This window comes from Orcinus orca, chromosome 20 (assembly GCF_937001465.1).
Source record: "Orcinus orca chromosome 20, mOrcOrc1.1, whole genome shotgun sequence".
In the NCBI taxonomy this organism is placed as follows: domain Eukaryota; kingdom Metazoa; phylum Chordata; class Mammalia; order Artiodactyla; family Delphinidae; genus Orcinus; species Orcinus orca.
Window position 1 is genome coordinate 14,825,753 of NC_064578.1, and position 24,776 is coordinate 14,850,528.

General features: G+C 46.9%; 1 protein-coding gene and 2 long non-coding RNA genes across 5 annotated transcripts; 2 read left to right on the forward strand and 1 right to left on the reverse strand.

Annotated features, from left to right (window-relative positions):
* The first annotated feature begins 975 nt into the window (after window positions 1–975).
* DHODH (dihydroorotate dehydrogenase (quinone)) lies at window positions 976–14,201 on the forward strand. Of its 3 annotated transcripts, none has more exons than XM_033434291.2 (9): window positions 976–1,045; window positions 3,462–3,674; window positions 5,578–5,777; window positions 8,098–8,180; window positions 10,950–11,137; window positions 11,746–11,859; window positions 12,879–12,914; window positions 13,208–13,367; window positions 13,850–13,990. In XM_033434291.2, exons 1-8 carry the CDS (start codon window positions 1,025–1,027, stop codon window positions 13,364–13,366), a joined length of 1,014 nt encoding a protein of 337 aa, XP_033290182.1. In that variant the 5' UTR covers window positions 976–1,024; the 3' UTR covers window position 13,367; window positions 13,850–13,990. The 3 variants fall into 3 exon arrangements, with proteins under 3 accessions (XP_033290182.1, XP_033290181.1, XP_004273272.1); XM_004273224.3 differs by having other exon boundaries at window positions 999–1,045; window positions 12,879–13,032; window positions 13,850–14,201; XM_033434290.2 differs by lacking the exon at window positions 13,208–13,367 and having other exon boundaries at window positions 12,879–13,032; window positions 13,850–14,201.
* LOC125962771 (uncharacterized) lies at window positions 2,936–13,214 on the reverse strand. Its single transcript, XR_007474495.1, has 3 exons — window positions 13,028–13,214; window positions 3,855–11,611; window positions 2,936–3,693 (listed from the first exon to the last, which is right to left on the reverse strand). It is a non-coding gene; the product is annotated as an uncharacterized LOC125962771 (long non-coding RNA).
* A 9,512-nt stretch (window positions 14,202–23,713) lies between the features above and the next one.
* LOC125962772 (uncharacterized) lies at window positions 23,714–24,465 on the forward strand. The gene is made up of 2 exons (XR_007474497.1): window positions 23,714–24,044; window positions 24,268–24,465. It is a non-coding gene; the product is annotated as an uncharacterized LOC125962772 (long non-coding RNA).
* The last annotated feature ends 311 nt before the right edge of the window (window positions 24,466–24,776 follow it).

Below are 24,776 nucleotides of genomic sequence, written 5' to 3' on the forward strand. Positions count from 1 at the left end.
ATGAAATATAGTATCGTCCCTACTTTCAAACAGTTTACAGTCTAATTAGGGGAGAAAAGACATAACACGTGTAGTTAATAAAGTTCCACTACAGAGGTATAGCTTAAATCTGTGAAGGTTCAGATGAAGATGTATTTCCAGCACTTGAACATATAAGGGTGTCCATGTCTAGGAAGATAGAACAGGCATCTTGGCAGAAGCGTCCACGAGAGTAAATGCATGGAGGTGAGACGGTGGAAGGCATTTATACAGAGAAAGAAATAATGCTCTCTTTGTGGGGGCGGGGGGGTAGAGGGACAGTAGTGGGAACTGCAACTAGAAAACTGAATTGTTTCAAACGCCAAGAAAATAAGAGTTTGCAATTTGGGGGGAAGATTTCTGAGCAGAGGAGTCCAAGTCTGGGCTGCAATGGAACAGTTTGGGTGCAGGACACTTTCACTTTTCGAAGTTCACAGTCTTAATTTCCCAATATCCTTACAAACATACATACGTTTTAGGCATTTTAAAAAAGTGAAACCTGATGCTCAAGAAATCTTCTTTTAAAGTCAACTCAGGTATCTTACACAGCACTGTAAATCATTTCAACCCTTTTTAGTGCCCGGTATATACTCAATCCATGCTTTATCTAAAGTACAAACACTATCAATAGCATGTTTAACTTAAATGACAAAAAAACTGGTGAGTGTGGCTTAGAATCGAAGAAACAACATACAGTTAGTCTTCTCTCCAGATTGCAGGATGCAGGAAAGCTCTGCGAAGCAACCCAACCAGATTCGGCTGAGCCTCCGCAAAGCGCAGCGAAGACGCCAGAAGGCGGGCGGGAACGCGGGGATTGCGCCCGCGCGTGAGCGCCCAACCAGACTCTGGGAGCTGAGCGGGGCTTTTCCCTCCGCGGAGGGGGCCCCGCCCCACCCTCTTGCCCAGCGATTGGCGAGTCGGCAGCTGGAGGGGCGGAGACTAGAGGAGTCACCGCCATCTGCTCCAATGGAAACGAGACAGAGGCGGGCCCAGTGGCGGAAGGAGCATGGCGTGGAGACAGCTCAAAGTGAGTTCAGCTGGTGCGGCCCTGCAGCGGCGAGGAGAGAACTTGCGGGAAGGCAGGCGGGGGGAGGATGGAGGGAGGGCTAGCCTGGGCGAGGTGTGGACGGGAGGCGGCTCCGAGAGGGTGGGCCTCTTTGGCACGTTTGTGTCTTTGGGGACAGCTGCAAATGATCATGCGTGTGCATTTACACATGTACGTGGTCACTGTGTAAACGGACGTGTAAACGGAGTAGATGCCGACCTGTGTCAGCGCACGTGGGCCTTTATTGAGCCAGGCACAGGGCGCTTAGTGAACACAGGATCGCCTAGCAGTGTGTGCAGCATCCAACCTGGAATGAAATTACAGTAAAACATGGTGCCAACCCTTTTAGATAAAAGTTTAGGGCAGGGTCTTTGTAACGGCGCTCAGAAATCTGTTGATCAACATAAGGGGCGTTCCTACAGTCTCCTGGAGGAGAAGCGAGAAAAATGAATACTAGATCTATGTTGACGGCTAGGAGTGACCCTGAAGGCAAATCCGATCAGGTCACTTCCTTGTTCAGGGAACGAAACTCAAATCACCTGGGTGCATCTCATTCTCCTCTGCCGCCAAGAGTGGAGAGAGCATTTACACCGCCCCGCCCTGCCGCCTAATTAACTTCTATTTATCCTTTGAATATCAGCTTTAAGGCACTTGGTCAAGGAAGCCTTTCTCTACCTCTTTGATTGTTAGGTTCTTCTCTCACTTTTTTCTTCATAGCTTTGTCACAGTTATATGTTTGCATGATCATTGATTTCTGTCTCCTTCTGAGGTTGTACTCCTTGTAAAGGCAGGGACTCGGTCTGTAGCCCATCCTTGAGTGCACAGTCACTATGTGCTGAATGATTGAATGAATGAATGAGTGAGGAACTCAGCATTGGGCAGTGATAATTAGAGAAAAGTATTATGAGCGATGTTTGAGCTTGATCCAAGAAGACCTGATGCTCTCTAGAGAACAGACCTGTGGTTGCCAAGGGGGAGGGGGGTGGGGGAGGGAAAGATTGGGAGTTTGGGACTAGCAGATGCAAACTATTATATATAGAATGGATAGACAGCAAGGTCCTGCCGTATAGCACAGGGAACTATATTCAATATCCTGTGATAAACCATAATGGAAAAGAATATGAAAAAGAATATATACACGTATAACTGAATCATTTTGCTGTACAGGAGAAATTAACACAACATTGTAAATCAATGATACTTTAATAAAATTTTAAAAAAAGACCTGATACTCCTTTAAAAAAATTTTTTTTTGCAACCCTCTTTATTATCCTGAAGTGGAATTTATGTATAATGTAATCTTTCTATATATAATTTTAAAAAGTCAACATAATGTCCTAACTGGAATATAAAGGAGAAGTAAATTTATAATAAAATAATATGTATTTCAGCCCATAAATATTAGGGCATGAGTCACCTAGGTAGTGAGTCAGGTGTTTAAGCCTCTACTTAGAAATTCTAGTGCCACAGGAATGTTTTATTGTCAAACATCTAAGCAAAGCACTGAACCATTCCACATGGATTTTCTGAAACGGTGAGTGATTCTTGGTAATGTTCTGTGCAAAACAGTATAGTCATCCCTCAATCTACAAGGTAATTGCATTCCTGGAAAGTCAATACAGATGAAAACCACACAGGAGATTGTGTTTATGTGGGGAAATAGAGTTTGCATTTCTAGGCTCAGATAATATGAACAGATATTTTTACCTAGTGAATGTCAGTAGGATGTTCAAAAGTCACACACGATAGGGACCGTTCTGACTTTACTGACTTCCTGCTCACTAAATCTATTAACATTCTCCTCCGGGTGCCCACCACATGTCCCTAGGGGGCAATACTGCCTCTCTTAAAGATTTTTTTAAAAATTTTAATATTTAATTTATTTATTTTTGGCTGCGTTGGGTCTTCGTTGCTGCACACGGGTTTTCTCTAGTTGCGGCAAGTGGGGGCTACTCTTCGTTGCGGTGTGCGGGCTTCTCATTGCGGTGGCTTCTTGTTGCAGGGCACGGGCTCTAGGCGTGCGGGCTTCAGTAGTTGTGGCGCACGGGCTTAGTTGCTCCGCGACATGTGGGATCTTCCCGCACCAGGGATTGAACCCATGTCCCCTGTATTGGCAGGTGGATTCTTAACCACTGCGCCACCAGGGAAGCCTTGCCCCTCTTGAAATCCCTGGCCTGGAGTCCTTCAGGGCTAGAGGATTGCCTGTCAGCAGAAGTGCAGATACAGACTCTGACTGTAGAGGCAATACGTGAGCAAGAACCCAAAGAGACCAGCGTTAGCAGAAGGCCACGGACATCACTGCATGTTATGTCCTCTGTGTGTGTGTGAGTCGTGTAAAGGGTTCAGAGAAGGTGCTACAGCCTAGCCTTGAGGGGGCCCCATTGGCTCTTTTTTCCAGAAGCGGGCCCAGGATGCCATGGTGATCCTGGGGGGCGGAGGACTTCTCTTCGCCTCCTACCTGACGGCCACGGGGGATGAACGTTTCTACGCGGACCACTTGATGCCGGCTCTGCAGGGGCTGCTGAACCCCGAGGCAGCCCACAGGCTGGCTGTTCACGTCACCTCCCTGGGGCTCCTTCCTCGTGCCACGTTTCAAGACTCTGACATGCTGGTAGGTACTCCTGTAACACCTTGTGCGATAGACACGAGGGTCAAGGTCAAAGTTCCCTAATTTATTTAGCTGGGGCTGATCCTTTTGAAAACCAGAGTCCCAAATTAGCCCCCCACCCCAAACCGTCATCCCCATCTACAGATCAGGAACGCTGAAGTGCAGAGTAGTTAAGTGACTTACCCAAATGCACACAGCTAGGAAGTGGCTGAGCCAGGAATCAAACCCATGGAGTCTGGCTCAGCATCCGTCCGTTAGCCGCCATCCTGCCTCGCGGAGGTCTCGGGTAGCTCAGTGTTCACCTCTGCTGAAAAGGGAAGCATGCCAGCATCACTAACATCTAATGTGATGTAGGCATGTCTAGCCAAGCCCTTTGAGGAAAGCATACGACTCCTGTCCCAGCCTCATTCTGTCCTGCATTCAACACAGGGGCCCCACCGTATCCCCTTACTCTTCTGTGTGCTGGGGTTTCTGCAGCGAACAAAGTGCAAGAATCCACGTCCTAGAATCTACATCCTCGTGCAAGCCCAGACGGTTTCCATTCAGGAGACTTCTCACCAAATGGGGAACATTAGAATGACGTGAACATGAAGAAGACACACTCAGACCTCTTTGGGGAAGGGTCACTGTTAGCAATCAAAGGGGCCTTCTCTACATTTTCCCTTTTTGTCTTAGAATCCCTTTCACTTCCCATCCTGCAGTTTTGAGCACACGTGGCACCTTTTTCTGTAAAAGTGAAAATCCTCTTTGGATTCCTGTTGGTTAGAGAAACAGGTACAAATGTAGGTCTTTCGTAAAAGCAAAGTGGCATAAAGAGAACTTCGGAAAGGTGGGGGAGACCTGTACGCAGATGCTCTGGTTTGGTGCCAGCCCCATTTGACCGTCATCTCTGGGCCTGAGGACTGAAGGCTGCCCAGGGAGCCTGTTGAGCAGCCGGGGCCGAGAGACCCGTCCTGGAGCACGGCCCCCAGGGCCCCCAGTGTGGCCACCCTCCCAGCCTCCCAGTCCCCGAGGCACCGCACGCACACACTCACTGCCATCTCTTCTTCCCCTCCTTGGGGCAGCCTTGCTTCCTCCTGCTTCCAAGGCCAGATGGTACCACCCTTGGAGGTCCTTGCTAGTCCTGGCACAGGCTTTCCTGCCATATCAGCTGACAGTGACGATGCTGTTGGCAACTGCTGACTTTACGATATCCCGATTCCTTTCCCACATTTTAACGTATTTATCTTGCTTCTAGATTTGTTGGCTAGATCAGGGTGTGAATACTAAGTCCCTCAGGAGTTAGGCTAGACCTGACAGTAATTAGGCCCCAGTCACTTTCATCATAGAGAACAATCAGGAATCCGCCCCATGTTTACCAGGAAAGAACCTGCTTCCAGCCCAGCCTGGTTCTGGGGCCCAGCAATCAGTGCTGCTGGGTCGAGCACTGGAGTCGTGAGGACACAGCTGGGCCGTGGCATCACCTAGCTGAGGAGGGACACAGCGGGGGCTGACTTACTAAGATTAAAGGATTTTGCTGCCTGACTGTTTCAGAATAGCACCATCTAGGGGCTAAATAGTGGATAAGAAGGTACAGTTCTTCACCGTAATTGGAAAAGGCAGCACCTGTCTCCCGCTCAACCCATGGTGGAAACACTGTTTTTCTCCTCAGTGATGATAAAGCCCGATGGTTCTCAAACTCTGGCTGGCGTCAGAATCACCTGGAGAGCACTGTTAAAAACAAGTTCCCTCAGAGTTCCATTCTTCCCCACCCTCCCCCAGAGATTCTGATTCCTTAGTCCGGGGATGGGCCCTGGGATCTGCTGTTTAACAAGCAGGTGATTCTGATGTAGGCGTGCCGTGGACCACGCTTTGAGAAACACCAACGTGGCCTTGTGTGCCTGTGACTTTGTCCCCTTCTCCCTAGGAAGTGAGAGTCCTGGGCCATAAATTCCGAAATCCAGTAGGAATCGCTGCAGGATTTGACAAGCACGGGGAAGCTGTGGATGGACTTTACAAGATGGGCTTTGGTTTTGTTGAGATAGGCAGTGTTACACCAAAACCTCAGGAAGGAAACCCCAGGCCCAGGGTCTTCCGCCTCCCTGAGGACCAAGCCGTCATTAACAGGTAGGTGAGCAGCCTTCTCCCCAGCAGGACACTCGGGGTGTTTTTTCTGCCATACAGTGTGGACATTTTTCTGTCATTTGGAATGTTCTGGATGTTGAGCATCTACTCTGTGCGGGCGTAAAAGCAGGTTTTATGATTTCCGTTTAACGTGTATACACGATGAGGTTAAGAGAGCTACACGACTTAGCTACAGTCACGAGATCAGAAGCGGGAGAACCTGGGAACGGATGTTGGCTTATCTGACTTTAGAGTTTGTGCTTTTTCCACATTGTTACTCCAGTGTCCTTGCCCAGCTCTGTCCAGTAGAAATATCATGAGCCCTATATGTAATTTAAAATATTCTAGTAGCCACAATAAAATAGCAAAAAGAAACAGGTGCAATTAACTTTAATAATATATTCTATTTAATTGTTATTTGTAACAGTTATTCATTATACTACTTAATTAGAAATACTTAATATACTCTATCATAATTTTAATATTAAGCAATATAAAAATGACTGGCTGTTTCCCTTCTTTCACTTGTACCAAGTCTTCGAAATCCAGTATGTTTTCCTTACAGCACTCTTGCTTTGGACTGGCCAGGCTTCGCTCTCAGTGGCCACACATGGCTAGTGGCTCTTGCACCTGACAGCACAGCTCCAGCCTTTAGTAACTGGGAAATTTAATAATCAACATAGACGGCTGCTTTTAGGAAGAGAGGTCCTTCTAGACCGTGTAAAGCCCTTCTCTTTGTAAGCCCTGGGCAGTTTTCACTACAGTTAACCCAGAGAGTGAAGAAGTTCCTTCTTTTCGGTAACAGAGTTTTGAGAGCCTCGTTGGGGGCGCTGGTAGGCACCTTTGGGATCATGAAGGGCCTCCTGGGAGACTGACGTGGTTTATTTGGCTGCACGTCCTGCATCATCGTGCTTGTTTAGGGGAAAATTTCCAGCATTAGACATCGAGTTATTGACCTTTCCCGTGTAGGCTGGGATCAATATCTTCAGAACGTTCGGGCAAAAAATATTTGTTGATGATTCGGCTGCCACAAATAACTGCAGGTACCAGGAAGACAGTGCCTGGCAGAGTCCCGCGGGTGAGAAGTGGCACAAGAGGGCCGGGCCTGAGCTCCAAGCACTTGTGTGCCCAGGCTCCCTGCTCTGCCTCGCACAGGGTGGGTGCTGAATGAACATGAGTCAACAACTACATGTATCTGTTAGGTGTTTTTGGCTGCAAGTGGCAAAGTGGCTTAAACAATAGGCTTTTGTTATTATTTTCTTCTCGTTACGGGTGAAGTAGGCAGTTTTAGGGTTGGTTGAGCGGCAGGGTGGCGTCAGTACTCTGGTCCAACCTCTGGGCCTTCCCTTCTCGTTTGTAAGATGCCTACCCCAGCTGCAAGCATACGTCCTCGCATGAGGACATCAGAGAGCAGAAAGGGAAAGGAAGTATGGATATGGGGGGAGATATTTTCCCAGAAGCTCCCTGGTAGGCATCACCTTGTGTCTCAGTGACCAAGCCCCATCTCAAGTTCATGCTTGAGTTGCCAGCGAGGCTGGGAAAGGAGCCATTGGCATTTTCACCCCATGTCAGGGGAGCTGGGTTCCACAGGCAAGGAGGAAGGGAGTGGGGATGGCCATTAGGCCAACAACCCACAGTGGGGCTGGGGACGTAGAGATGATCAAGAGGGGCGAGGCCCAGCCTTTGCGGAGTGTCTAGTGGCAGGTGAGGGAGGAGATGTGTCCCTTGTCCTCGAGGAGACTGGAACCCAGTAGGGGAACTGAAGCATATACGTACATCCCAAGCTAGGAGAAAGATAGGTACAAAGCACTCCATGAATGCCAGGAGGTGAGGGATCATTTGTGGCTCGGAGCTTTATGCAAGGAGGAGAGGGTGCATTTGACTTGGGCCAGGAAGAGGGAGATTTAATAGGTAGAAAGGATGGGGGAATGGAGCGGCAGGATGGGTTCCAGGAAGCGTGTTCGTGGGGCACAGGCAGGAGGTGGGAAGATGGGTCATCAGAGTGGTGAGGGCCCCGTTGGGTGGGAAGCAGGAGTGGGCTAGGTCCAGACAGGTCTGGGCTGTTTACAGTGCTAGTTGGCTAAGTGGCTTGTTGGCAAATTTTAATCTTTCCCTTTGTATTTGATGGTGTTCTGGCAAGTTCTCTAGGACTTCCAGGGGTGTTTAGACTTTAGAAGTCTAAGAACTGACTCTGATTTTTTTCTTTGGTTTTTACATCATAAATATATGTTGAAAATGGCCATGGAGCCATCCCTCCAGAGTCTTTGCTTTCTGCCTGAGGGCTCTAACCTTATCTCCTCCCTAACGCTCTTCTGTGCTACAGATACGGATTCAACAGTCATGGACTCTCAGTGGTGGAACACAGGTTACGGGCCAGACAGCAGACGCAGGCCAGGCTCACAGAAGGTAAAGGGGGCCTGCCTAAGAGAGCTGTTCTTCAGTTGTTGGAAGGAAACTTGTGGGAGAATGTCAGGAACATTCCTAGTGAAGTGAACATGATTGAACAATAGGAAAAAACAGTATGGAACTCAGGGCTCCTCTGCTAGAGGAATATTCCTGGCTCCATCACACCCTCCAAGCTCTTAACTGAATTTCGCAACTGAGCAAAGATACACTTAGTTCCTGCCTCGTTATGTAACCTGTGTCAAACTGGGACAGCTTGGAAGTAAGCAGTGCAGAGTGGCTGCTGTGATCACATAGGCAGTTGATGCGAGCAGGGCTTGGGCGCCATCTTTGTACATCCTGCTCTGTTGTCCTTTTGTCCATTATAAATAATGAATGCTAATTATAGAAGTGTTAGTAAATGCAGGGAAGCATAAAGAAGAACATTAAAATTACTCACACTCTTCCCTACTCAGAGATAACTACTCCCGGCATTGGGGAAAATATCCTTCATGACTTATTTGGAAACACCATGCATTTTTTTTTAATTCATTGATTTATTTTTGTCTGCATTGGGTCTTTGTTGCTGCACTAGGGCTTTCTCTAGTTGCAGCCAGCAGGGGCTACTCTTCGTTGCATTGCATGGGTTTCTCATTAAAGTGGCTTCTCTTGTTGCGGAGCACCTGCTCTAGCACCTGGGCTTCAGTAGGTACAGCACGCGGGCTCAGTAGTCGTGGCGCAGGGGCTTAGTTGCTCTGCGGCATGTGGGATCTTCCTGGACCAGGGCTCGAACCGGTGTCCCCTGCATTAGCAGGCAGATTCTTAACCACTGCACCACCAGGGAAGCCCACACCATGCATTTCTGAAGGCTGCCTTGGAGGTGCTGATACTCATTCCCTGGGGCTCTCTGCCTTGCTGTCCCTTGGGGTGAACATAGTGGTCTTGGCACCATGCCATCCTCACTGTACCTTCCCAGGTGCCCTCTAGGGTTGCATGGGGTTGCAGCCATCTTCCTTGGTGGGCCTTTCTGGAACTCCTTCCAGGAGTTTAGCCTCATTAGATGTCCTGGTGGTGAGATGAGAAAAACCTGCGGTACTGGATTCATTTCTGAACGCGAGATTGAAAGGGCCGAGGCAGTTAGCAATCTCTGATTTGGGGAGTAGGAAATGACCTTGTTTGGAATTCCCTGGCTTTGGCAGAACCAGACCCTGCTATACTGTAGATAGACCTTGCCACTTGTGGGCTTTGAAGGTCATGATAGGACTTTCATGGTTTGTGATACTCTCCTGCCTTCTTGTCTCCCTTTCCTTCTTTTAACTGTTCACGGTGCCCCTTATACCACTTTTCTCCCATTCTCCCTTGCCCGTTCCTCGCCCCCCACTGTGGTGCTGACATTTGTTGGAGACAAAATCCCATAGCAGAGCTCTGCACATAGTGTTCACCGGCAGCTGGAAGCCTTGAAGACAGCTTATTGCTAGCATCATACCAAGCAACGTGAGTTGTTAAGAGCTGTGGTGCCCTTTGCGGGTAGAGTAATTCAGCAATTTTTGTCTAACTCCAAAATCTTGTCATTTGGGGCAAATGGCTACTAATGAAAGATCCACTGGCTACATGAAAGTGATATTCTCTCTTAAGCTGGTTTACCTGTGTGGAAAAGAATTACAGTTTCCAAACCATCTTCACTTGATTTGGGAGGCTTGGAGACCTTGTTATATAATTTGTCTAACTGGATGCTAAACCCCTCCCCTCCCTTCCACTCATGAAGTGAGTGACACGAATTTCATTTACTTTCAAGTTGATGATAAAACAGGTGACTGCATTTAAGGTGTGAGAAGGTAGTTAGCAGTACTGGATGTTGTTCTTTGATCCTCCCTGACCTGACATACATTTTGTGAGCTAACTGGACGTCCCAGTTAGCTGGAAAAAGCAGGTGGTACCGTGGATATACTTTAGCCTTTGCAGATAAGGTAGTATCTTAGGAGAAGTCAAGTACAGACAAGCCCTTGCTTTCACACATAGAAAAATACATTTCAGAAACACACTGAAAGTCGAAAACACAAGTCAGGTGATAATTCCCTGGATTTTAAAGTAAGGTGACCATATTACTTCCTGTGCAAACTGAGACAACACTTTTGAGAGTGGAAGGGATGCAGGCATGAATAATTATGCCCAGGCTACAGGAGTATTCAGGGCTGTCCTGGGAGCACTGGGATGTGTGGTCACCCTAGTTACAAGGGGGAGTCCCTTCTCAGAGAATGGAAATTATAAAACCGTTATGCCTCTACATTTTAGGCATGAGAATCGAAAATATTTTCCAGTATTTTATACATATCCTTTAATTTTGCTTTTTCTTCATGACTGCACACCCAGTCACGTGACCCAAGTCTAACAAGTGCCCTTGAGGGTAAACAGCTGCCCCTGTGGCATGCTACTGACTTGTCTCTTCTCAGTCGTATTTCATTTATGAGCCCTACCTTTTTAAACACTAGTATTTGCGCTCCTAATTTCTCCATTTTCCATTAAACCTTAAAAAAGAAAAAGGGCACAAAGCGGTAAAACATCCTAGGAGCTGCCCAAACCCAGCTGCGCAGATGAAGGTGGAGGGCTCGGTTCTTGGCCCGCAGGCAACAGCGCCGTGTGTAGGTCAGCGTTTGTCAGCTGGCGCGGGAAACGTCACATTTGGGGTTGGAAAGCCTGTGAGGCTGTTCGTGGGCTCTTCGGTCAAGGATGGCTTCAAAATGTTGCACAGGAAACGGTGAGTGGGGACAAAATCCTGACCAGTGATATTTACAGATGGGCTGCCACTGGGAATAAACCTGGGGAAGAATAAGACCTCGGTGGACGCTGCCTCGGACTACGCAGAGGGGGTTCGAGTCCTGGGCCCCTTGGCTGACTACCTGGTAGTGAATGTGTCCAGTCCCAACACAGCTGGGCTGAGGAGCCTTCAAGGAAAGGCCGAGCTGCGCCGCCTGCTGACCAAGGTGGGCAATTACATCCCGCTCCACCAGCCTGTCCTACCTGCTCATCCTCTAGGGCAAAGCTTCAACGTTGCTATCCACTATCGAGGAGTTGTCCTTAAGACCTGGACCAGTTAGGACCCCTTGCTTCCCTCTGATTCCCTGTATAACACTGATTGTGCTCGGTATTAGTCAGCTGCTCAGTTATGTATCCCTGCTGTTAACCCACAAGGTCCGTGAGAGCAGGGACCACATCTCTCATTTACCACCCTGTCCCTAGCATCTAGCACATTGAATGAATGAACAGAATGACTTTTCATTAAACCGTGCTTGTGACAGTATTTGCTGTCTCTTTTAGGAACAAAAGTCTAAATAAACCTTGATATATTAGCCAATGCCAATGACATTAGGGACTCACTCTTGGGGATCCTTTGGTTCAAGAGAGTGGAATCAGCTCTGACTTGATGGGGTCTTTTGCATAATTGAGAGCGGCGTTTCCTGAAAAGGAGAAAATTGCTGGTGCTTTATTCTGACAGCTAGTGTGAAAACACACTGATCTGCGGCTGCAGGTCACGGTTATACTGTCAACTGCAGTCTTGGGGGTCCTCATCTCTGGCCCCATGTTGCTCTAGGTGCTGCAGGAGAGGGATGCCCTGAAGGTAGTGCACAAGCCAGCCGTGCTGGTGAAGATCGCTCCTGACCTCACGGCCCAGGACAAGGAGGATATTGCCAGTTTGGTGAGAGAGGTGAGTGTCGGTGCCTGGGGGACGCCCTTCATTGCCTGTAGAGGCCACCTGGCCAGCTGGGTTAGCTCAGACGGCAGTCTTTGTGGTTTCCTTTCTGTTATATGGAGGGCTGTCAGGATGTAATTTATCGTATACAGGCAGACCTTGGAGATATTGCGGGTTCAGTTCCAGACCACTGCAATAAAGCAAGTCACATGAACTTTTTGGTTTCCCAGCGCATATAAAAGTTATGTTTACACTACTGTAGTCTGTTCAGTGCACAATAGCATTACATCTAAAAAAAATGTACATACCTTAATTAAAAAATACTTTATTCTTATTTTCTGTTTTATTAAAACATTTGAGGTGTAATAATCCAGATTAAAAAAAAACTTTATTGCTGAAAATATGCTCACCATCATCTGACAGTGCAGGGTTGCCAGAAACTTGTAAAAAAAAAAACCAGTACCTGTGAAGCACAATAAAGTGAAGTGCAATAAAATGAGGTATGCCTGAAATAAAAAGTAAATGTTTCAATAAATGTTTGAATGGGTCATTTTCTCCTGCCTCTTCCCTCCTCTTCCCTCCTCTTCCTTCAGCAAGGGCTTTAAGGCTGTGCATCCTTCAGTCTTGGTCAGACTGCAGTGTTCTGTCTTTCTCCAGTCTAACCCTGGGTTTGTGTGTCATAGGGGAGTAGCGCAAACACAGACTGAGCCCGGCAGTCCGGGGTTGAAATCCTGATTCCGCCACTTACTACCTGGAGGCTTTGGACAGGACACTCTAGATTGAGTTGTTCTAAGGATTAAACCGTGTCCTGGGGGAACTGTACGGGTGGTTGGTACATGATGGCTGCTACTATCATGTTGGGGCTCACTCTGACACTTGCCCAGAAAGCATAGTGAGTGAGGCCTGGTCTAGCTCTTGCTTCTGTGGCCTTAGGTGTGGGCGCCCGGCCCGGCTGCTCTCTCAGACCCCCGCGGAAGCTTCTCCAAGTCCGTCGTGCCCTGACTTAGGGGCTCTTTCTCTGTCTCACACTGCAGTTGGGCATCGATGGACTGATTGTCACGAACACCACAGTGAGTCGCCCTGCCAGCCTCCAGGGGGCCCTGCGCTCTGAAATGGGAGGGCTGAGCGGGAAGCCCCTCCGAGATTTATCAACGCAAACCATCAGGGAGATGTATGCACTCACCCAAGGCAAGAATTTGGTGTCCCTGTCTTCAGATCTACGTGTGGCTCAGGCGCCGGGTCTGTGATGGTATCGGGGTTCCTGAACTGCTGCACTCAGCAGCGGGCCGGGGCTGCAGCCAAACAGCTCCTGGCTCTCCTGTCACCCAGCCTTCCTCACAGTGTGCTGTGTGCTTCTCTGCAGGCAGAGTTCCCATCATCGGGGTTGGCGGTGTCAGCAGCGGGCAGGACGCGCTGGAGAAGATCCGGGCGGGGGCCTCCCTGGTGCAGCTGTACACAGCCCTCACCTACTGGGGGCCGCCCCTGGTGGGCAGAGTCAAGCAGGAGCTGGAGGCCCTTTTGAAGTGAGTGGGGCCACCTGTGGCTTGAACCAGGCAAAGTTAATGTGGTATCAACTCAGAATGACTCAAATCAAGGGGATGCTATTCATCAGTCTTTATTCTTCATTGAAAATGCATTTGAGGGGTACACCCCAAACGCAGGGGAAACTTACCCTGTTGCTCTTTTGACAAAGGTCAAACAGTGCCAAGGAATGCAAGATTAACTTCCAAGGCAATGGTGTTTATAGGCCCGAGGAGTTCTGGTGGCATTCAGTAACACTGGCTTGATGTCAGGAGCAGTCGGTACTTAAAATTGATTCCCTCCCTGGCCTGAAGACCTGGGTAGATTCCAGGGTGAAGACACTGTACAGGGCATGAGCATGCGTTTGGGAGAGCGAGGCAGGTGCATTTACGGACGAGATAGAGCCTGGTTGAGTGTGGGCTTCCAGTAAGAGCCAGGCCTTTCCTTTACCATTTGCTGAAATTGCTTTGTTTTCTTTCTCCAGGGAGCAGGGTTTTACCAGAGTCACAGATGCCATTGGAGCAGATCATCGGAGGTGAGGATGGGTCGGTGGGAAGCCTGATCTGGAACCGTCCCGCTAAATCAAGCGAGCCTTTGTGGCTGATGGAGAGAGGAGACCACATCCCCAAACCACAGGGGCCCCTCCACCGGCTGGACTGTAAAAGCCAAGCATGAGGGTCACCAGAAGCAATGCAAGGCTTTGTTCAACCACTTGTTGGACAGGAACTGCATCCATGATTCTTTCTAGATTCAAATCCCAGGATCCTTTAATATTACAAGGACATTAGACATTTGGAGGGAAAATCACGGTAAAATAAAGTCATTTAAAAACTGGATTTAAATCCCAGCCCTCTTGCCCAGATCCTGTAGGTCCTTCCAGGCCTCTGCTCCCCCGGGATCTGTAGTGGGCTTCCCAGGAGCTTGACTCTCTTTCATTCTATCTTTATTTTTATTTAAAATTTTAACTATTTTGAAAATATTTCAAACTTAGATAAAAGTTGCAAGAATAGGGCTGTGGATGGCCATCCTCTCCATGTCTGCACCTGGTCTTCCCTCTGTGCGCAGAGGGACACTGGTCATGCTGGTCATTTTCACTTGATTACTTCTGTAAAGGCCCTGTCTCCAAACAAGGTCACATTTTGAGATACTGCCAGTCTGGATTTTAACATGTCAATTTTGGAGAGACATAGTTCAGAAAATGGGCTTGTTATCCCCCTTATTTAAAAATCTGTGACTTGTGGGCCATTGGGCAGGCAGGTTTCTCGAGGTGCTTGAAGACACTAGACAAGAGGCTCAAGAGGTCTAGTCATTAACTAAAGAAACAGAAACGCTAACCTTTTCAAAACTGAAAAGCAAATGGTGATTGGAGGTTGAAAACCTCGGCTGGGAAGTGCTGTAGATGTCAGTATGCCTTCGCAGCCAACAGGAAATTACCTTTATTCTCTTCACCTCAGTGCAGGTTTGATTTTAAAATTTCTTGGTAGCTCTGTGGAGAGGGCTGTGGCTGCTGTAGAGGTAATATGTCCTTGTCTCATCGTTGAATCTCGGCCTCGGCCCTCAGCCTCTGCCCACTGCCTCTGCCAAGAAGCCAACAGTCAGCCTCCTGCTGTCTTTTACAAAGATCTTTTTCCTGTTTCTTAAAAAAGAATCTTAGGGACTTCCTTTGTGGTGCAGTGGATAAGACTCTGTGCTCCCAATGCAGGGGGCCCAGGTTCGATCCCTGGTCAGGGAACTAGATTCCACATGCATGCTGCAACTAAGAGTTTGCATGCCACAACTAAGGAGCCCATGTGCCGCAACTAAGGAGTCCACGTGCAGCAACTAAGACCTGGTGCAACCAAAAATAAATAAATAATAAAAAATAGAGGTAATGATCTCTTAAAAAAAAAGAATCAGTATGAAAATAATACCTATTCATGAATTAAACAGTATAGCCCCCAAATAAATGTTGTCTACCTCCTTCCCTCCTCAAACAATCCCACATATCAGAGGTAGTCACAGTTAACTTTTGTATCCATCTGGATTTTTCCAGTTTTCTTTGTATATGCAAGCACATACCCATAGCTATTCTGTCTTTTTTAAAAAATCTATCACACACACATATAAAATTGTTTCAAGAATGGTACAAAGAACTATTTTTTTTTTTTTTTTGGCCACACCGTGTGGCTTGCAGGATCTTAGTGCCCTGACCAGGGATAGAGCTAGGGAATATACATGTACACATACATCTATATTTCTATATCTCTCTATATTGAAAACCATGAGTTCAGACTGATACCTTCAATTCCAATCCCAAACCATAAGTTTAATTCTAGTTTCTTCCCTCCCCATATTTGTAACTCTCTTCTCTGACTGTGGAAACCCTGACTACCTCTATACTTACTCTATTTTCTTATTTGATCAGTCCTCTCATATGTAAGTAATCTCTGGTTTCCACCCCCTGCCATGTGCTGGCATCCTTTTTCCTTGCTTGGGTCCTGACATCTTTCACCATCCCTTACCCCTTGGGCACTGTCCTCACTTTGTACAGCTCCAATACCTGCTCCAGGCTGCTCCCGGGGGCAGACATCCCCCTCACCTCATTTAGGCTCTGACTTCTTTGCTGGCCTGTCCCCTTGCATGGCCACTTTCCTTGTAAGCTAGGACTCTGACGCCCCGCACCAAATGCTTACGCACACACACACTTTGTGGGCGCCCTGTTTGTCCTGTGTGGGTATTGATTGATTTTCTACTTTGAGCCCCTTGCTCCTCTTTTGCTGCCACTGCAGGCACCTACCTTGCTCTGTGCCAGCTAATGGCTTTATGACTGAACTGTTCAGGGAAAGGGGGAAGGAAAGGGGAAGAGTTGCCCTTTGGAAGATTCTCTGTTGGAGACTGACAATCTGTCTTTTAGCACAGCTTCAACGGGCTGCTGTTTCTCTTGAGCACCAGCGTAAGTAGTTGGCTTGCGTTCAGGGGCCCTGTGGTGTAAGGAGTACCTGTTTTTCTTAACGCTGGAAACTACACTCAGCCCAGAGAAGCGCAATGCTGGGAGACACATGGGAGGAGGCCCAGGTTGCCAATGCCCCATGAGGCCCAGGACTGTTGGGTGGATTAGTGTGCAGAATTGCTAATATGATTTACATTATTGACTCTTGCATTTTGTGTTGTGTGCATCCCCTGCCAATTTCACATTAGTTAAATAAGTAAATTCACATTAGTTAAATAGTAAGTTAAATCTTATTTCACAACTTGCTTTTTTTCCCCATATAATCATGGAGTCTTTCAGTGTCCGTCCCTTCAATCTACCTTGCTCTTTCTAACAGCCCTTTGGTTTTCCGCAGCTCAGATATATCAGTATTTGCTTATGGCTAGACGTGCAGACTGTTTGTTTTTCACATCACAAACAGTACATCAGCGAGTCTCTTGGTTTATGTGTCTTTGTGCTCTTCCAGTAAAATTTCTGTGGAATAGATTCCCAGAAATGGTATCGCTCAGGCAAAGGTTACGTGCACTGAAAATGTTGATAGTTACCGCCAGGTTGCCATTAGAGGGGGTTGTTCAGTTCATACTTTCTCTACAACTTTGTAAGAGAGGCCCCTTTCCTCTTAGGCTGCTCCACGCGGGAATTTTCAAGTACTGCCCTGGAATGAACTTGTTCCTTCTCCACTTTCTCACTGGAGATAGTTTCCATTATGTCTCTTCCTTGGTGGAAAAAGAAAAAAGGAATCGTGGGTTTAGCAAGCCACTTTGGGCTGCAGCCAGTGTGATTGCCACATCCATTTGTGTGTGTGTGTGTGTGTGTGTTTGTGTATCTGGGAGAGAGAGAGAAGAGATTTCAAATAAGACACAGGGGGACTTCCCTGGTGGTCCAGTGGCTAAGACTCCGCACTCCCACTGCAGGGGGCCCGGGTTCGATCCCTGGTCAGGTAACTAGATCCCGCGTGTCGCAACTAAGACCCGACGCAGCCAAATAAATAAATAAATAAATGTAAAAAAAAAAAAAAAAAAAACGCAGGGAAGGGCAACAGAAGGGGTGTAGCTTTCCCTGGGTTCACCCATTCTCAGTTGTTTCAGGCGACCCTGCATGTCTTTCCTCCTGCTGTGGGCATCATGTAACTTGTGGGCCTCAGTCTCCTAATGTGTAAAATGGGGAGAAGGACAGACCCATCTCAAAGGGCTGTTCTGAGGATTAAATACTAAGGGCAATATGGCTCAGCACATCCTAATCTCTTAATAAACAATATTTTCAATGTTTCTAATCATCAAAAAAGTCCTGCAAATAGGTATTACTATGCTTGTATTCACAGATAAAATGAGGGCTTTGAGAGATTAAATAACCTCCCCAAACCAGGCAGCTGGGAATCAGTGGAACTGGGCCCCAGGGCCTGAGTATCTCCTTCTGATGAAGGTAAAGGTCCTTACAGGACCTCTGACAAGTATTAGTCCCTTTTCCCTTCTCTTCTCCCTCAACAGTTCATCTTCTTTTAACATATAGACTTCCTGTGTGCAATTACTTTTTATAAAAAAGCTTTCATAGATACTTGCCCTGGGCACTTGATTGGTCTGAAATAAGGTGGTCAAGTGGGATCTAGTGATCGAAGCTCAGAGTCCCGTAGAAGTGGGGGACATTCTGTAGGGACCACAGTGCCAGCCAGGGCTGAGCCTGAGGATCCAAAACATAGCAGCTTGAAACAACAATCATTTACTGTTCCACACAGTGTCGGCTCAGGAATTCAGGAGCAAATTAGTTGGTGGTTCTGGCTCAGGGTCTCCCAGGAGGTTGGCCAGGGCTGCAGTCATCTAAGGCTTCACTGGGGCTGGGGCATCCACTTCTAAGATGGCCTGGGAGCTGGTGCTGGCTGTTGGCAGGAAGGGCTGCCTGAGTGTCCTCATGCCAGGGCACCCAGCTTCTCCCAGAGCCAGTGACCTACAGCAAGGTGGAAGCTCCGATGCCTTTTATGACCTCGTCTTGGTGGTCATACACCATTACTTATGTCACTTTCATTCTCTTCATTAGAATAGAGTTGCCAGTTTTAGTAAAACAAACAAAAACAACGGGATACCCAGTTAAATTTGAATTCCAGATAAACAATGGATATGCTTTTAAGTATAAGTACATCCCATGCAATAGTTGGGACATGCTTATGCAAAAATTTACTTGTTGGGCTTCCCTGGTGGCGCAGTGGTTGAGAGTCCGCCTGCCGATGCAGGGGACACGGGTTCATGCCCCGGTCCGGGAGGATCCCACATGCCGTGGAGCGGCTGGGCCCATGAGCCATGGCCGCTGAGCCTGTGCGTCCGGAGCCTGTGCTCCGCAACGGGAGAGGCCACGGCAGTGAGAGGCCCGCGTACCGCAAAAAAAAAAAAAAAAAAATTGTTGTTTTTCTGAAATCCAAATTTAATTGGGCATAACGTAATTTACCTGGCAACTCTATGTTAGAAGCAAGACACTAAATCCAGCACACATATCAGTACAAGGGGAGGGAAATTAGTTTCCATTTTTGAAGGGAGGAATGTCAAAAGAATTTGTGGAGATATTTCTAAACCACCATGAACAGAATTTTGAAAAGTTCATTTGGTCCTGGTGTCTGTGGTAACTGCATGGCAGCCTAATAGGATGAAATAGTTCTCAGACAAGCAAGGTCATCTTCCTAATTATCTTGTACATTGGTAAATTTACAGCAAATCACACACTGTCTTCTTTGATCTTCAGACAGCTTTGTGTGAGGTAGGTGAGGCAGAGGTTATGACCTGCACTTTACAGATGAGGAAACTGAAGCTAAGTGCCTGCCCCAAGAGGATATGGGCAGAAATGGCAGAGGGAGGACACAGTCTCCTAATTTCAAGTCTAGCACTTGCTCTACTCTACCCAGTAGTATCCTGATATACCACTGAGCCCTCTGCTGTACAAGATGTCTTGGATTCATTTTCTATCTATCTGTTATCTCAGATGGTGATGGGACTTGTGGATCCTTGCTGCTGTGCTGCAATCTCGGTGATAGGGGATACCCTTGGAGAAGTTGAGGGCCAAGATGCCATCTTCTCTCTCCACACCCACAAACTCTGAGATCCACCCTGGCTAAGACTCAGGATTCAACCCACTACCCGCAGACCCTCTAAACTGACTGGCTCCAGAGTGCCGACAGGAACAGCATTCCTGTTCATCAGGAGGTAGTCAACCTTATGTGAAAAAGACCGTGGAACAGCCAAACCAAATAGAGAATTACTCTCCCCCAATTTTTATTATAAGACATTTAGACATAAGAAAAGTTGAAATAGTGTAACAAACATCTATACCCCCCTCCACCTAGACTCATTAATTCTTTCTATCTTTTCCATGCTTTTCTTACCAATCTTTTTAATCTATTTATATACAGTATTTTGATGAACCATTTTGAAGGAAATGGTAGATGTCAGGACACTTCACTCCTAAGTACTTCATAGCCTGCATCTGCTAAAAAAAAGGATATGTTCCTATGAAAACATAACTCTATGATCTTACCTAAGAAAACAGCCATGATTTATTAATATCATCTAACATTTAGTCCATATTCCAAGTTTTCCCATTGCCCTAAAAATAACTTCTAGAGTCAATCAAGGCTCACCTGTATGTTTCTTTAGTCTTTAAATCTAAAGCCGTCACCTCTGAAGACATCAGGCGAGTTGTCTTATAAACGGTTCTACATTCTGGATTCCCAGAATAAAGGCTATATTTCCTTCAGCCTTTGATCTCTGCTGTAGCTGCATGTGGATATATGACCAAATGCTACTCAGTGAGATACGTATGAAAGTACCGTGTGCAACTTCTGGGAAGTCTGCCGCTGCCCGGATCATGATGTTTGGAGCTTTGGCAGCCTTTTTAGACCTGAGGATCAAGGTCATCCCAGAGGCATAAGCTGGAAAGGGCTTCATGCCAGCTCTGTCTGCTTATTTCCCTACCTCTTTTATTTGAGAAAATAAAACCTTGTGTGCTTAAGTCACTGTCAATTGGGGTTTTCCCTCATATTTAGCCAAATTTAATCCCAGCTAATAAAGAAGCCAGATTGAGACTTACTGTAATCTTGTACTTACCTGGAAGATATGTTATCTGCTTGCTACTTGGCTAAGACCCATGTCAAGATTTCTCTTTCCTCCAGGTGCAGATCTCTGGTGCTAGCACGGTGTGAGAATGTTACCTGTGGAATCAGACTGTCATGTTACCTGTGGAATCTTGGCAGTCAGGGAAATTTTTTCTAAGAAACTTGTGGTTGTAAATGTGGGAAATGAAGTTAGTGTGGCTGTCACAGCTAAGAGGACACCGGTGGGCAGGGCTGAGAGGTGTGTGTGCAGGGGCAGGGTGAGAATGACCCAGCACCGGCAGGCAGTGGGTGTTTGTGAACTACCTGGGCAGCAACACAGGGGCCAGGCTCGGAAGGGCAGGGCCTTTTGGGGAGGAAATGCAATTACCATGAAAACTCCCCGCATTCTTGCCAGCCAGGGAGAGGTTTCCTGGGTGTTGAAAGCCACAGTTGGCAAGTGTCCCACAGGAAACAGAAAGAGTTACAGCACGTGAAGGCAACCTGCCCGCACCACCTGCTACCCCTTTAATCACTAGGGTTGACCTGGTTGGATCCAGGAACAAAGCTGTGCCAGGAGGGTCAGAAGGCCTCCTGGGGCAGCACAACCCCTTTCCTGCCCAGACAAGCGTAAGCTATAACTGAGGTGCTGCCATTTCAGCCCTTGGTTATGCGAGAAGCTGGCTAGCCTGCTGAGCTTCGTCCATTTTATTGGATGTGAAATTTGTAAGGTTACTGGATCACCTTCCTACCTCAACGGAGCAAAAAGTGTGGAATCCATGTCCTGGATCCTAAAAAATTCACTCTGGTTAGATGAGAATTGCAACTACAGTTGAGACTCTAACATAACCATTAAAAAACAAACACACAACCATACAAATATATATTTATATGCACATATACACACATGTATGTATACACATATGTGTGTGTGAATACAGCTGACCCTTATTCATCTGTTCTTTCACTCACTCATTCTTCCAAGAATCATTTATTGAGATCCTACTTCCTGCTGGCGGCCGTGTCATGTGTTGGGGATGAAGATAGCTGAGTTTTCCACCATCTTTCCAAATCTCCAAAGACACAAATTCTGTTGACCCTTGAACAACGCAGGGGTTGGGGCAGTGACCTCTGTGCAGTCAAAAATCTGTGTATAACTTTATGGTCCCTGGATTCGACCAAACACAGATCGTGCAGTACTGTAGTACGTGTTTATTGAAAAAAATCTGTGTATAAGTGTACCCACACCGTTCAAACCCTTATTCAAGGGTCAACTGTACAAACACAACTGGCCAGAATCCACTAGGTTACACCCAACAACAGAGGAAGGAGCCCAGGGCTTCCCTAGCAGAGAGGAGGGCCACCTGGGGGCTTAGCAGGTTACAGCTATGCTGATTTCTCTGTGGCCAGGACTAATTTCATACTATTTCCTGGAGCCATAATTAAGCAAATTCCTGATTTCTTACACTGATTCAAAAGCAGAGCTCCATTTTAACACCATTCCATCTAGAGAGATCTGTCTTGGGACTGGGGTGGATGGCTCAACTCCACCCAGAATGTGGCTGGCACCCAGGGGTGACTGTTCCCAAATGCTTGCCAGGCAGTTTCCTTGGTCTATTTCCTAATGCGTCTTGCAGCCAAGGCCCACGTGGTTCTTCCTGCTTCCCCGCTGTGGTGCTCTCAGGGCCTGGACAGGGGCTCACTTCTTTGCAGCATCAGGCTTCTCCAGCTTTGGGTGCCAGTGTTTTAGGGTCTTCCTTGCCCTCTGCTGGGTATCACTGCCAGGGTCCTGGTTTTAATGATACACACGGTTCTTAATGGGCTTTGATAGCCACTCAGAACTGATATCCTTACCCTGACTAGTGAGGTTAGCTAGCAAGTTTGTTATCCCTTCCAGGTAATAATGTCTTAATTCAGTACAGGATTTGTCCCTAGTTGACCCTTAAAAGTGACTCTAATTGTGAGAACTCAAGGCTGGATATGTGAGGGGCCTTGAAAATCCAGTAAGGTCCCTCGTGTTGGGGAGGGAGTACCTTAAGGTGGCCGAGGGCTCCGCTCAGGTTTGAATCCTGCCTCGAGGTAGCTGTGTTGCCTCGAGCAAGTTCCTTCTCTTCTCTGTACCCAGTTGTAAAAATGGGGTTATTAGATAATAAAAGGATCTATTGCTTAGGTGCTGTTGAAGAATTAAATGAACAAACACACAGAAAGCTCACCCAGCAGTGCCTGGCACACAGGAAGGACTCTGACAATGTTAGCTGTTATTGTTATGAGGTGGGTGCCCACTCTCCTGAGGCACTTGGAGGGCTGGTTCTACCAACAGCTTTCACACCCGAGGGCCTGCTCGTTCCTGCAGATAGAAGCTGATGTGACAGGCAGCGTTTAATTATGCTGTATACTCATTTCTCCGCCACTCTGAACTCTTTGAGGGCAGAGGCTCTGTTTATCACCCGTTCAATTCAGCAAACTGAACTGAGTGTGTGTGTGTGTGTCGGGCACTGCTGGGTGTAGTGATTAAGGTGAAAAACAAAGGCGAACCTGGCCCCTACCTGTTTCCTGGGACCTAGAAGAAGTCCTTGCTTTCTGTCCTATGAATGCAGTTGCAGAAACTGAGGAAAGTTTATATGAACTCTTTGGAATATAGTTTTTTAAACTTATCCTAAGATCCTTACGCTCTGACTTCTGACCAATTTCATCCTGGGGAAGGCAGATTATGTTTGAAGTTTTGACAGACTGTGGGTTTACCATCTCTGGTTGGCTGTCTTTACTGATAGGAAGCTGGTCTGAGGATAATATTTGATTTAGAAGTCTGAAACTTGGAAGTTCCTCATTTATAAAGTGTCAGGGTTGGTGCTAGTTTAAGAAGCTTTTTAAAAGGCTTAAAATATCTGTTTGTATGTCTGCCAGTGGCCCAGTCTTTGCAAAGAGAATTGCTGGCACTAAGGAAGTATCTCTGGGAACCAATGTCCATGTTCTGGGCATACTAGGATTTCGTAGTTCCTGGTCCCTGAGGAAAAGGGAGATAACCTAGAAAGAGGCATAATAGCAGGAACGTCTTTGTTTAGTTTATCAAGACGAACTGAAATTTTGAACAACATGTGCTGTTCTGAATTCAACACCCAACTAGGCATTCTGTTCTAAGGTCATGTGCACTGCTGGGAAAATCCAATTGGTCTCATTCCATGGCTGCCCATGCACTTGTGACCAGAGAGTCTCATCAATTCTGAGATGCTGATTATTGTTCCATTATAACACCTCTGAAATTGAGGTGCATCTTGCATTGATGGTATCTTAAGCATTTTGTCAGAGTTTAATTGGCAGAATTTTCTCTTTCTTACAATTCATAGCATATTAAATTCGATGAAGTATGACAGTGGTTCCCAAACTTCGCTGCATTTGGAATCACCTGGCTATCTTTAAAAAATGCTCGTGCCTGGCACCTACCCCCATGCATTCGGATGTAACAGGGATGGGGTATGACCTGGGCATCAGGATTTTTAAAAGCTCCCCAGGAAATTCTAAAGTACAGCAAAGTTTGGGAGCCATTGAAGTACAGTATTTCTGCCTCATTCAAGCTTTTCTTCAACTCCTAGGTTTCATGGACAGCATCTTTACAGATTCTGCTTATATACTGAATACTCCTCTGTCTCAATTAATGATGTATTTTTTTTTTTTTTTTTTTTTGCGGTACGCGGGCCTCTCACCATTGTGGCCTCTCCCATTGCGGAGCACAGGCTCCGGACGCGTAGGCTCAGCGGCCATGGCTCACGGGCACAGCCGCTCGGCGGCATGTGGGATCTTCCCGGACCGGGGCACGAACCCGTGTCCCCTGCATCGGCAGGCGGACTCTCAACCACTGCGCCACCAGGGAAGCCCTAATGATGTATTTTTAACTCCAACCACTAATCATCCATTATATTCCCATTAGAATGTCAGCTCCAGGAGGGCAGGGGTTTTGTTTGATTTGTTCTCTGTTATGTCCTCAGCACTTAGGACATGTAGGCACATTGTAGACACTTGATAAATGTTTGATGAATGAATAAATGAATGAATATGCCTCCTTTTATATTTGGTGTCCTGATAAACTCATTCCTCATGCGATTTCTAGTAAAATTGTTATATATTTAGATGGTTTCCAAATCTGGTCCTCTGCTTCATCTTTCACACCCCAATTTTACATAACATTCATTTCAAAACTTGAGCTCAGTGTTTTCTCTTCCCATACACACCCCGAAATCCCAGTCCTAGTCTTCCCGTATCTATCCACTTGAGACCCTGAGTCTCAAGGTTATAACCCTGAGTCATTTTCAAGCCTTGTCTTTCCTTTGCCCTCCCCATATTTGATCACTCACTGAGTTTTACAATTTGTTTTTCTGA

Coding starts and splice junctions, on each gene's coding strand:
- DHODH (XM_004273224.3), top strand. CDS start 1,025: ATGGCGTGGAGACAGCTCAAA. Junction 1,046..3,461: donor TGGCGTGGAGACAGCTCAAA/GTGAGTTCAGCT, acceptor TCTTTTTTCCAG/AAGCGGGCCCAGGATGCCAT. Junction 11,138..11,745: donor TGCGCCGCCTGCTGACCAAG/GTGGGCAATTAC, acceptor ATGTTGCTCTAG/GTGCTGCAGGAGAGGGATGC.